At 43.3% G+C, this 12,344-nt stretch overlaps 1 protein-coding gene across 1 annotated transcript in view; it reads right to left on the bottom strand.

Annotated features, from left to right (window-relative positions):
* Positions 1-12,344, bottom strand: part of csmd2 (CUB and Sushi multiple domains 2) — a 776,204-nt gene that overhangs the window by 350,837 nt on the left and 413,023 nt on the right. The window contains exons 11-12 of the mRNA XM_045695078.1: positions 10,311-10,414; positions 8,460-8,572 (exon numbers count right to left, since the gene is read on the bottom strand). Coding sequence (XP_045551034.1) covers positions 8,460-8,572; positions 10,311-10,414 — 217 coding nt within the window. The remainder of the gene's footprint in view (positions 1-8,459; positions 8,573-10,310; positions 10,415-12,344) is intronic.

The following is a 12,344-nucleotide window of genomic DNA, read 5'->3' as shown; positions in this document are numbered from 1 at the left end:
ACAACTCGTTACTGAGTTAAAAAAAAAGCATAATGTATGGATTATTTTGACTATAACAAATACTCCGATGAAACATACTGTGCTATTTATCGCAGACGACTTTGAGTCAAAGGTTAACAAGGACTCTCTCCTCCTCACCAGTGTCATGATCAAAGATATGATCAAGAGCCTCACATACAGTATATCATTTGGTCATTGTGCTGCCACAGAATGAATTGTGAACAAGGCCTCAAAAAAGCTTTATATACCAGAGCTGCGAGAAAAGGTCTATATATCATTGAAACAATGTTGTGATTGTTTGTGAGAATGCCAACAGGTGTGGTTCCCGTGGGGGGAAAGATTCTATTGGGGAAAGGTTCCCGTGGGGGTTGCTATGGAAGCCAAGAAGGGGAGTGAGGTGTGTGTGTGTGTGTGTGTGTGTGTGTGTGTGTGTGTGTGTGTGTGTGTGTGTGTGTGTGTGTGTGTGAGTGTGTCTGTGTGTGTCCTCAAACATACATGCATGTGGGGGTCAGGGAGAGGAAGTGTGTCCATCTGATGAATGGGCATGTGCCTGAACTCAATTTTATACACTAATTGTAGTCTCACCCATTCATTTCTAATGACCAGTCATTTTTGACCCGGGAACACCACAGGTGTACAAAAGTTAAATTAAACACCCAAAATATAATGAAAATCATCAACATGTATTTTGTGTGTTCAGATGCCCTGTGTGGACAAAGTCATGAAACCTTATTACAAATCAGATTAAATGAACTACATTTTTCAGAGAGAGAACTTGTAAATCGGTCCAAATCACCCAGAACACAGCAGGAGGGTTTTAATGTGATTCTGGTGCTTTTTATCTTTCTGATTTCTTGTGCACGTAAAGTGACTTTGGGTGTCTTGAGAAAATCAAATGTACTATTATTATTATTCATATTCATATTATTTTTTTTATTTTTTATTTTTATTTTTTTAATATTCATTATTATATTAATATTCATATTATTATAATTGTTCACATTAATATTGATATTATTCATTTTATTATTATCTATTTTATTTTTATTTTTTTGTATTCATTTTTATATTCATATTAATATTATTCCTATTAACATCCAGGTTATTATTATTAATCTTACTATTATTATTATTATTATTATTATTATTATTATTACAATTATGATGATGGTTATTATTATTAATATAATTTATTAATATTATTATTATTCATATTATTCTCCTTAATAATAATAATAGTAATAATAATAATAATATTATTATTATTCTCATTATTATTATTATACATGTTTTATTTATATTCACATTATTAATATTATAATAATAGTAATTATTATTATTACTATTATTATTATTATTATTATTATTCATAATATTATTACTATTATAATTATTCATATTGGATTTATTATTACTGTAATTATTATTATTATTATTATTATTATTATTATTACTGTAATTATTATTATTACACATATTATAATTAATAATATTATTATTATTATTAATACTACTATTATTATTATTACTATACATACTATTACTATACATATTATGATTATTATTATTATTACTACTATACATATTATTATTATTACTACTACTACTACTTCATATTATTATTACTATACATATTATTATTATTATAATTATACATATTATTACTGTTATTATTATTATTACTATACATATTATGATTATTATTATTATTATTACTATTATTATAATTATACATATTATTACTGTTATTATTACTGTTATTATTATTATTACTCCTATTATTATTATTATTATTATTATTACTATACATATTAATATTATTACTCATAATATTATTATTATCTTTATTCATATTATAATTATTAGTACTACTACTATTATTAATGTCAGGTGCGTCATAAAAAGTGGACCAAGGCGCAGCGGGTATTGTGCTCATCTTCCTTTTTTATTTGGATAAACGTGAACACTTAACAAAAATAACAAACAACGACGAAAACAGTCCTGTAAGGCTACACAGCTGTACACGGAACAACTACCCACAAACACAGTGAAAAAAAAACCCTACTTAAATATGGCCTCCAATTAGAGGCAACGAAGAACAGCTGCTTCCAATTGAAGGCCAAACCCAAAACCTGTAACATAGAAATAGACTAAATAGACATTCAAACATAGAAATATACAACATGGAACATTACCCAAAAACCCAAGACACATAAATCAAACACCCCTGCCACGTCCTGACCATACTACAATAACAAAATTACCCCTTACTGGTCAGGACATGACAATTATTATTACTATTATTATTATTATTATTATTATTATTATTACTCATAATAGTATTATAATCATTATTCATATTATAATTATTAGTACTATTATTATTACTATTCACAACAAGATGCTGTCACCCCCGTGCTCCAAACCGTAGTCTGGCTTTTTTATGGCGGTTTTGGAGCCGTGGCTTCTTCCTTGCTGAGCGGCTTTTCAGGTTATGTTGATATAGGACTCGTTTTACTGTGGATATAGATACTTTTGTACCTGTTTCCTCCAGCATCTTCACAAGGTCATTTGCTGTTGTTCTGGGATTGATTTGCACTTTTTGCACCAAAGTACGTTCATCTCTAGCAGACAGAATGCGTCTCCTTCCTGAGCGGTATGACGGCTGCGTGGTCCCATGGTGTTTATACTGTTGTTTGTACAAATGAACGTGGTACCTTCAGGCGTTTGGAAATTGCTCCCACGGATGAAGCAGACTTGTGGAGGTCTACAATTTCTTTTCTGAGGTCATGGCTGATATCTTTTGATTTTCCCATGATGTCAAGCAAAGAGGCACTGAGTTTGAAGGTAGGCCTTGAAATACATCCACAGGTACACCTCTAATTGACTCAAAGGATGTCAATTAGCCTATCAGAAGCTTCTAAAGCAAAGACATAATTTTCTGGAATTTTCCAAGCTGTTTAAAGGCACAGCCAACTTAGTGTATGTAAATTTCTGACCCACTGGAATTGTGATACAGTGAATTATAAGTGAAATAATCTGCCTGTAAACAATTGTTGGAAAAATTACTTGTGTCATCAACAAAGTAAATGTTCTAACCGACTTGCCAAAACTATAGCTTGTTAACAAGACATTTGTGGAGTGGTTGAAAAACGAGTTTTATGACTCTAACCTAAGTGTATGTACACTTCCGACTTCAACAGTATGTTGGTTGAGTCAATTTCAATTACCCACTGAATAATTTTGTACAGTGCAAGGTACTTAATTGTTACCCAGATATTGTTTGCTGTATATTGAGATGAAAACAGCTACGTTGGACCTTTAATTTTGGGATAGGGTCACGGTTACGACAAAAACAACCCGACGGGTTATAATCTACTCCCAGAAATTACAAGTCATGAAACTCCTGTCAATTTGGTGAAATCCTATGTTCTTACAGCGGTTTAAATAAACATGATTTAACTTCTATGTGGTCCGTTTGTAAAAAAATCATGTAATGGTGTAGGATTAGATTAAACACTATCACATTTCGTAACGTTTTTTTTTAAAACAATGACCTGCACTCCAGATCACTGAATCAGCCAATAGATGGTAAGGCATACTAGTCTAGAACACGTTCATCCATTTATATAGGCATGACTAAGTATATATTTTTTTGCTTATTAAAATGTGCTCAAACTAAACAGTGTACCAAATTATTCAACTCAGTTCCTCCTTCAAGTATCATCTCGCAATGGGCCCTGTGCAAAATGTGGGGAAAGGGCCATTGTTGCTATAGCAACATACTCTGCACTCGCTCCGGGACGAACAACAAGTTGAACTCGGTGAGAGACTACTAAATTGATATTGCAGTTTGTTGAACTGATTTTAAAGAGCTAGCTACAAGAAATGCTGATATTTACAATGGTATTACTGTGTGTAGCTACGTTTTCTAGCTTGCTACCTAGCCAACCAAGCCCAGAGAGAGCATTGCATTGTGGGTGTTAAGAAACCTCTCTCTGGCCCTGGGAGAGACACTAATTGGATTTCCATTAACTCCCCCGCCTCACCTTGATACTGCTGAGGTAGACTACCATCCCCCGCCTCACCTTATTTCTGATGAGGTAGACTACCATCCCCCGCCTCACCTTATTACTGCTGAGGTAGACTACCATCCCCCACCTCACCTTATTACTGATGAGGTAGACTACCATCCCCCACATCACACTATTACTGATGAGGTAGACTACCATCCCCCGCATACAGATCGCAGTGGTGGGTAGTATATGGGGCATTGGTGACCAAATGGATGGCACTGTGATAGACTACATCCAATTTGCTGAGTAGAGTATTGGAGGCTATTTCGTAAATGACATCGGCGAAGTCAAGGATCGGTAGGATAGTCAATTTTACGAGGGTATGTTTGGCAGCATGAGTGAAAGATGCTTTGTTGCAAAATAGGAAGCCAATTCTAGATTTCATTTTGGATTGGAGATTTTATGTGAGTCTGGAAGGAGAGCTTACAGTCTAACCAGACACCTAGGTATTTGTAGTTGTCCACATATTCTAAGTCAGAACCATCCAGAGTAGTGATGCTGGACGGGCGGGCAGGTGCGGGCATCGATCGGTTGAAGATAATGCATTTCGTTTTACTTGCATTTAAGAGCAGTTGGAGGCCACGGAAGGAGAGTTGTATGGAATTGAAGCTCATCTGGAGGTTAGTTAACACAGTGTCCAAAGAAGGGCCAGAAGTATACAGAATGGTGTCGTCTGCGTAGAGGTGGATCAGAGAATCACCAGCAGCAAGAGCGACATCATTGATGTATAGAGAGAAAAGAGTCGGCCCGAGAATTGAACACAGTGGCACCCCCATTGATACTGCCAGAAGCACGGACAACAGGCCCTCCGATTTGAAAGACTGAACTCTGTCTGAGAAGAAGTTGTTGAACAAGGCAAGGCAGTCATTTGAGAAACCAAGGCTGTTGAGTCTGCCGATAAGAATGCGGTGATTGACAGTCGAAAGCCTTGGCCAGATCGATGAAGACGGCTGCACAGTATTGTCTTTTATTGATGGCGGTTATGATATCGTTTAGGACCTTGAGCGTGGCTGAGGTGCACCCGTGACCAGCTCAGAAACCAGATTGCATAGCGGAGAAGGTACGGTGGGATTCGAAATGGTCGGTGATCTGTTTGTTCACTTGGCTTTCGAAGACTTTAGAAAGGCAGGGTAAGATGGATATAGGTCTATAAAAGTTTGGGTCTAGGGTATCACCCCTTTGAAGAGGGGGATGACCGCGGCAGCTTTCCAATCTTTAGGGATCTCAGACGATACGAAAGAGAGGTTGAACAGGCTAGTAATAGGGGTTGCAACAATTGCGGCTAATAATTTTAGAAAGAGAGGGTCCAGATTGTCTAGCCCGGCTGATTTGTAGGGGTCCAGATTTTGCAGCTCTTTCAGAACATCAGCTATCTGTATTTGGGTGAAGGAAAAATGGGGGATACTTGGGCAAGTTCCTGTGGGGCTGCAGTGCTGTTGACCACTGTTGGGGTAGTCAGGTGGAAAGCATGGCCAGCCGTAGAAAAATGCTTACTGTTCCTAACTTCCCTGAAAAGTTGCATATCGCGGGGGATATTCGATGCTAATGCTGACGCCACAGGATGTTTTGTGCTGGTCAAGGGCAGTCAGGTCTGGAGTGAACCAAGGGCTATATCTGTTCTTAATTCTACATTTTTTGAATGGGGCATGCTTATTTAAGATGGTGAGGAAAGCATTTAAAAAAATAACCAGGCATCCTCTACTGAAGGGATGAGGTCAATATCCTTCCAGGAAACCCCTGGCCAGGTTGATTAGAAAGGCCTGATCGCTGGAGTGTTTTAGGGTGCGTTTTACACTTACGAGACATGTTCGTTTGACCGCGGACCCATTACGGACGCAGGCAATGAGGCAGTGATCGCTGAGATCCTGGTTGAAGACAGTAGAGGTGTATTTATAGGGCAGGTTGGTCAGGATGATACCTATGAGGGTGCCGTGTTTACGGATTTAGGATTGTACCTGGTAGGTTCCATGATAATTTGTGTGAGATTAAGGGCATCTAGCTTAGATTGTAGGATGGCCGGTGTGTTAAGCATATCCCAGTTTAGGTCACCTAACAGTGCAAACTCTGAAGAAAAATGGGGAGCGATTAATTCACATATGGTGTCCAGGGCACAGCTGGGGGCTGAGGGGGGGTCTATAACAAGTGGCAACAGTGAGAGACTTATTTCTGGAAAGGTGGATTTTTAAAAGTAGAAGTAGAAGTTCGAACTGTTTGGGCACAGACCTGGATAGCATGACAGAACTCTGCAGGCTATCTCTGCAGTAGATTGCAACTCCACCCATGCTGTAGTTGGGGATGGAGATTCCAGAATTTTTGGTGACCTTCCTAAACCAGGATTCAGACACGGCTAGAACATCAGGGTTGGCGGAGTGTGCTAAAGCAGTGAATAAAACAAATTTAGGGAGGAGGCTTCTGAGGTTAACATGCATGAAACCAAGGCTTTTACGTTTACAGAAGTCAACAAATGAGAGCGCCTGTGGAATAGGTGTAGTACTGGGGGCTACAGGGTCTGGGTTAACCTCTACATCACCAGAGGAACAGAGGAGGAGTAGGATAAGGGTACGGCTAAAGGCTATAAGAACTGGTCGTCTAGTGAGATCGGAACAGAGAGTTAAAGGAGCAGATTTCTGGGCACGGTAGAATAGATTCAATGCATAATGTACAGACAAAGGTATGGTAGGATGTGAGTACAGTGGAGGTGAACGTACACGTTGGGTGACGATGAGAGAGGTTTCGTCTCTGGAGGCATGAGTTAACACAGGTGAGGTCTTTGCATGTGTGTGGGGTGGGACGAAAGAGCTTTCTAAGGCATGTTGAGCAGGACTGAGGGCTCTACAGTGAAATAGAACAATAAGAACATAAAGAAATCCCATGTGTTGATCAGGAGAGCTAAGACAACAACGGGTAAATGGCGATGAATGGGCATAGCGGGTCAGTTAGGTACATACAGGACATGAGTTCGAGGCTGGCGCAGGTAAACAAAACAGTCCAGGGGGCATCAGCTCTGTAGCCGAGTGATCATAGGGTCAAAAGAGCAGCAATAGGTGAGTCAGGGTCATCAATGAGTCATCAATTTGGAGCTACAGTATACACAGAGAGTACCAGTACCAGATCAATGTTGAGCTACATACAGGAAGTACCAGATCAATGTGGAGCTATATACAGGAAGTACCAGATCAATGTGGAGCTATATACAGGAAGTACCAGATCAATGTGGAGCTAAATACAGGAAGTACCAGATCAATGTGGAGCTATATACAGGAAGTACCAGATCAATGTGAAGCTACATACAGGAAGTACCAGATCAATGTGGAGCTACATACAGGAAGTGCCAGATCAATGTGGAGCTATATACAGGAAGTACCAGTACCAGATCAATGTGGAGCTATATACAGGAAGTACCAGATCTCTGTGGAGCTATATACAGGAAGTACCAGTACCAGATCAATGTGGAGCTATATACAGGAAGTACCAGATCTCTGTGGAGCTATATACAGGAAGTACCAGATCAATGTAGCGCTATAAACAGGAAGTACCATATAATTGTGGAGCTATATACAGGAAGTACAAGATCAATGTGGAGCTATATACAGGAAGTACCGTGACAGATCAATGTGGAGCTATATACAGGAAGTACAAGATCAATGTGGAGTTAAACACAGGAAGTACCAGATAAACATTGAGCTATATACAGGAAGTACCAGATAAAAGCACATTATCATAATACAAAATACATTCATTGTTATTCCAGCCTCTAAGAAATTACTATAAATACAGGAAAATCATGTATTTGCCTTGAACAGGCACACATAAAGTCTACACACACAAACACACCCACAGTATCAACACACACACACACACACACACACACACACACACAGTATACACACACACAGTATACACACACACACACCAACAGTTTACACACACAGTACACACACACACACACACACACAGTATACACACACACACACAGACACACACCCCCCCACACACACACACAGTGTACACACAGTATACACACACACACACACACACCAACACACATACGCACAGTATACACACACAAACACACACACACACACTGGAACCAGTATGGGAAATGTATGCATTCTCTACTGTAAGTCGCTCTGGATAAGAGTGTCTGCTAAATGACTAAAATGTAAATGTACACACACACACACACACACACACACACACACACACACACACACACACACACACACACACACACACACACACACACACACACACACACACACACACACACACACTTGTCACAGTCTGTGAAGATGAGAAGTAGAGTGAAAGATAAAGATGGGGCAAAGTATATTTCATACCTGAAAAACCCCCCCCAAACCATCAGATCGGGAGAGAACTCACCTTCATAAGACACCTTGAAGCCCAGAGAACCACTGGTGTCGTCAGTCTTGAAGTTGAGCCACATCTGATGACTGGTGCTGACCACCAGGTCTGGAGTGGTGGTCCCTGATAGGCTGCAGGAGACAGGGGAAGATGTGTGAGTGTGTCTGTACCTGTGGGAGTGTGGTGCTGACCACCAGGTCTGGAGTGGTGGTCCCTGAAAGGCTGCAGCGGACAGGGGTGGAGATGGGTTTGTATTTGTGTGTGTTTGAGCTGTAACTTTTGAGTGTGAGAGCATACCTAATCCAAAGGCATCCCTCCCTCTCCTCCCTCTCTCCACCATCTCTCTTCTCCCTTTCTCCCCCATCTCTTTCCTCCCTCTCCCCCATCTCTCTTCTCCCTCTCTCCCCCATCTCTCTCCCATCTCTCTTCTCCCTCTCTCCCCATCTCTCTTCTCCCTCTCTCCCCATCTCTCCTCCCTCTCTACCCCATCTCGCCTCCTTCTCTCACCCTTATCTCTCCCACTCTCTCCCCCCTCTCTCCCCCCTCTCTCTTCCCCCTCTCTCCCCATCTCTCTCCTCCCCCTCTCTCTCTCCTCACTCTCCTCCCTCTCTTTCCCCTCTCTCCTCCCTTTAGACCCCCTCTCCGCTCCCCCTCTCCCCTCTCTCCTCCATCTCCTCCCACACTCCCCAATCTCTCCTCCCTTTCCCCCTCTCTACTCACTCCCCTCCCTCTCCTCCCTCTCCTCCCTCTCCCCCTTCTCCCTCCACTCTCTCCTCCCTCCCTTTGTCCTCTCTCTCTCCCCCTCTCTCCCATTCTTTCTCCTCCTTCTCTCCCTCTTTCTCCTCCCTTGCTACCCCTCTCTCCCCTCTCTCCTCCCTCTCTCCCCCCTCTCCCTCTCTCCCCATTCTCTCCTCCCTCTTTCCTCCTCCCTCCCCATTCTCTCCTCCCTCTTTCCTCCTCCCTCCCCATTCTCTTCTCCCTCGCACCTCCCTCTCATCCCTCTCTCCTCCCTCTCTCCCCCTCTCCTCCCTCTCTCCTCCCACTTTCCCCCCCTCTCTTCCCTCTCTCCTCCCTCTCTCCTACCCTCTGTCCCGCCTCCCCCCCCCACAACCACCAAAAGCAGCACCACGTACAAATTGATCTATAAAACTTTATTAAGGCCATACATTTTCAGCACAATTAATAGCAACATCTAAGTGAAACGTTACTGAGCATCTGGTGCAGCAAACTCCATTAGGACGCATCAATATGCAACGCGATGCGGCACAGAGAACGGCCGTGATCTTGTTTTAACATTGAGGGGAGCAGTGATTGTCAACGTGGCAGTGGATCTATCTTTCATACACTACTTCCCCTAGACGTGATGAAATGGGCAGAAATAGAGGGACGGAGAGAAAAAGAGGGATGATGGAGGGAGTGTGGGGGTAAGGAGGGATAGAGAAAGAGGGAAGGTAAGATATAGATGGCAAGAGAGAGAGTTTCATGGAATTGAGAGAGAGAGAGAGAGAGAGGGAGTGGGTGGATGAGAGGGAGAGGAAAGAGGAGAGAGAGAGAGACAGAGAGAGAGAAAACGAGAGAGAGAGAGAGAGAGAGAGAGAGAGAGAGAGAGAGAGAGAGAGAGAGAGGGAGTGGGTGGATGAGAGGGAGAGGAAAGAGGGGAGAGAGAGAGAGAGAGAGGGTGAGTGGGGGAGGAAAGAGAGAGAGAGAGAAATCGAGTGAAAGAGAGAGAGAGAGGTGGGTGGAAAGCGAGACAAATCGAGGGAGGAACAGAGCACGGGCGGGTGAACTCACAAGAACTTGTGAAAAAATGTGAGAAAAGAAATGAATAAGACAACTAGCAGAGGTGGCTGAGAGACTGAAGGAACTCACACGTGAAAGACGGTCTTCTGGTCTCCGACCACGGCTCCATCTCCAACCGTCAACGTGTCGTAACCACGCTCCAGGTCAAAGTCCTCAAAGGTCAGCTTTATCACCTAGGCAACAGGACAGACAACGTCAGAATGCGGTGAACAAAATAACAGAACAAAAAATATGAGAGGGTTGAGTGGTTCCATAAATATGTAATTCGGTCTATTACTTTTTAACCCCTCTCTCGGTCATACCTCATCACATCATCCATACCTTCCTCTACCCCTCCATCTATACCTCCCTCTACCCCTCTATCCCTCCATCCCTCCATACATACCTCCCTCTACCCCTCTATCCCTCCATCCATACCTCCCTCTACCCCTCTATCCCTCCATCCATACCTCCCTCCATCCCATCATCCATACCTCCCTCTACCCCTCTACCCCTCTATCCCTCCATCCATACCTCCCTCCATCCCATCATCCATACCTCCCTCTACCCCTCTATCCCTCCATCCCATCATCCATACCTACCTCTACCCCTCTATCATCCTCTACCCCTCTATCCCTCCATCCCATCATCCATACCTCCCTCTACCCCTCTATTCCTCCATCCATACCTCCCTCTACCCCTCTATCCCTCCATCCCATCATCCATACCTCCCTCTACCCCTCTATCCCTCCATCCCATCATCCATACCTCCCTCTACCCCTCTAATCTACCCTCTACCCTCTACCCCTCCATCCCATCATCCATTCCATACCTACCCCTCTATCCCTCCGTCCCATCATCCATACCTACCTCTACCACTCTACCCCTCTACCCTCTACCCCTCTATCCCTCCATCCCATCATCCATACCTACCTCTACCACTCTACCCCTCTACCCCTCTATCCCTCCATCCCATCATCCATACCTACCTCTACCACTCTACCCCTCTACCCCTCTATCCCTCCATCCCATCATCCATACCTTCCCTCTACCCCTCTATCCCTCCATCCCATCATCCATACCTACCTCTACCACTCTACCCCTCTACCTCTTCCCTCCATCCCATCATCCATTCCATACCTACCCCTCTATCCCTCCGTCCACATCCATACCTACCTCTACCACTCTACCCCTCTATCCCTCTATCCCTCCATCCCATCATCCATACCTACCTCTACCACTCTACCCCTCTAACCCTCTACCCCTCCATCCCATCATCCATACCTACCTCTACACCTACCCCTCTATCCCTCCATCCCATCATCCATACCTACCCTCTATCCTCCATTCCTCTACCCCTCTACCCCTCTATCCCTCCATCCCATCATCCATACCTACCTCTACCACTCTACCCCTCTACCCCTCCATCCCATCATCCATTCCATACCTACCCCTCTATCCCTCCATCCCATCATCCATACCTACCTCTACCACTCTACCCCTCTACCCCTCTACCCCTCCATCCCATCATCCATACTACCACTCTACCTACCCCTCTATCCCTCCATCCCATCATCCATACCTTCTACCTCTACCACTCTCACCCTCTCTACCCCTCTATCCCTCCATCCCATCATCCATACCTACCTCTACCACTCTACCCCTCTATCCCTCCATCCCATCATCCATACCTACCTCTACCACTCTACCCCTCTACCCCTCTATCCCTCCATCCCATCATCCATACCTACCTCTACCCCTCTATCCCTCTATCCCTCCGTTCCTCCGTCATTTCATCCCTCTACCCCTCTATCCCTCTACCCCTCTATCCCTCCATCCCATCATCCATACCTCCCTCTACCCCTCTTCACCCCTCTACCCCTCTTCCCCTCTGTTCCTCCATCATTCCATGCCTCTACCCCTCTTCATCCCTCTACCCCTCTTCATCCCTCTACATCCCAAATGGAACCGTATTCCCTTTATAGTCCACTACTAGATCCACATAGAGCTACGGTCAGAATGAGTTCACTACATACAGTAGGTAACGAAGCAGGGTTCCCTCATCTGGCAGCCCATTTCATTAGGCCTCCTAAATTTTCTGACAGAATTGTATTTCTTCTTTAT

Source organism: Salmo salar, chromosome ssa14 (assembly GCF_905237065.1).
Source record: "Salmo salar chromosome ssa14, Ssal_v3.1, whole genome shotgun sequence".
NCBI lineage: Eukaryota > Metazoa > Chordata > Actinopteri > Salmoniformes > Salmonidae > Salmo > Salmo salar.
This window is presented reverse-complemented; position numbering and strand designations above follow the sequence as displayed.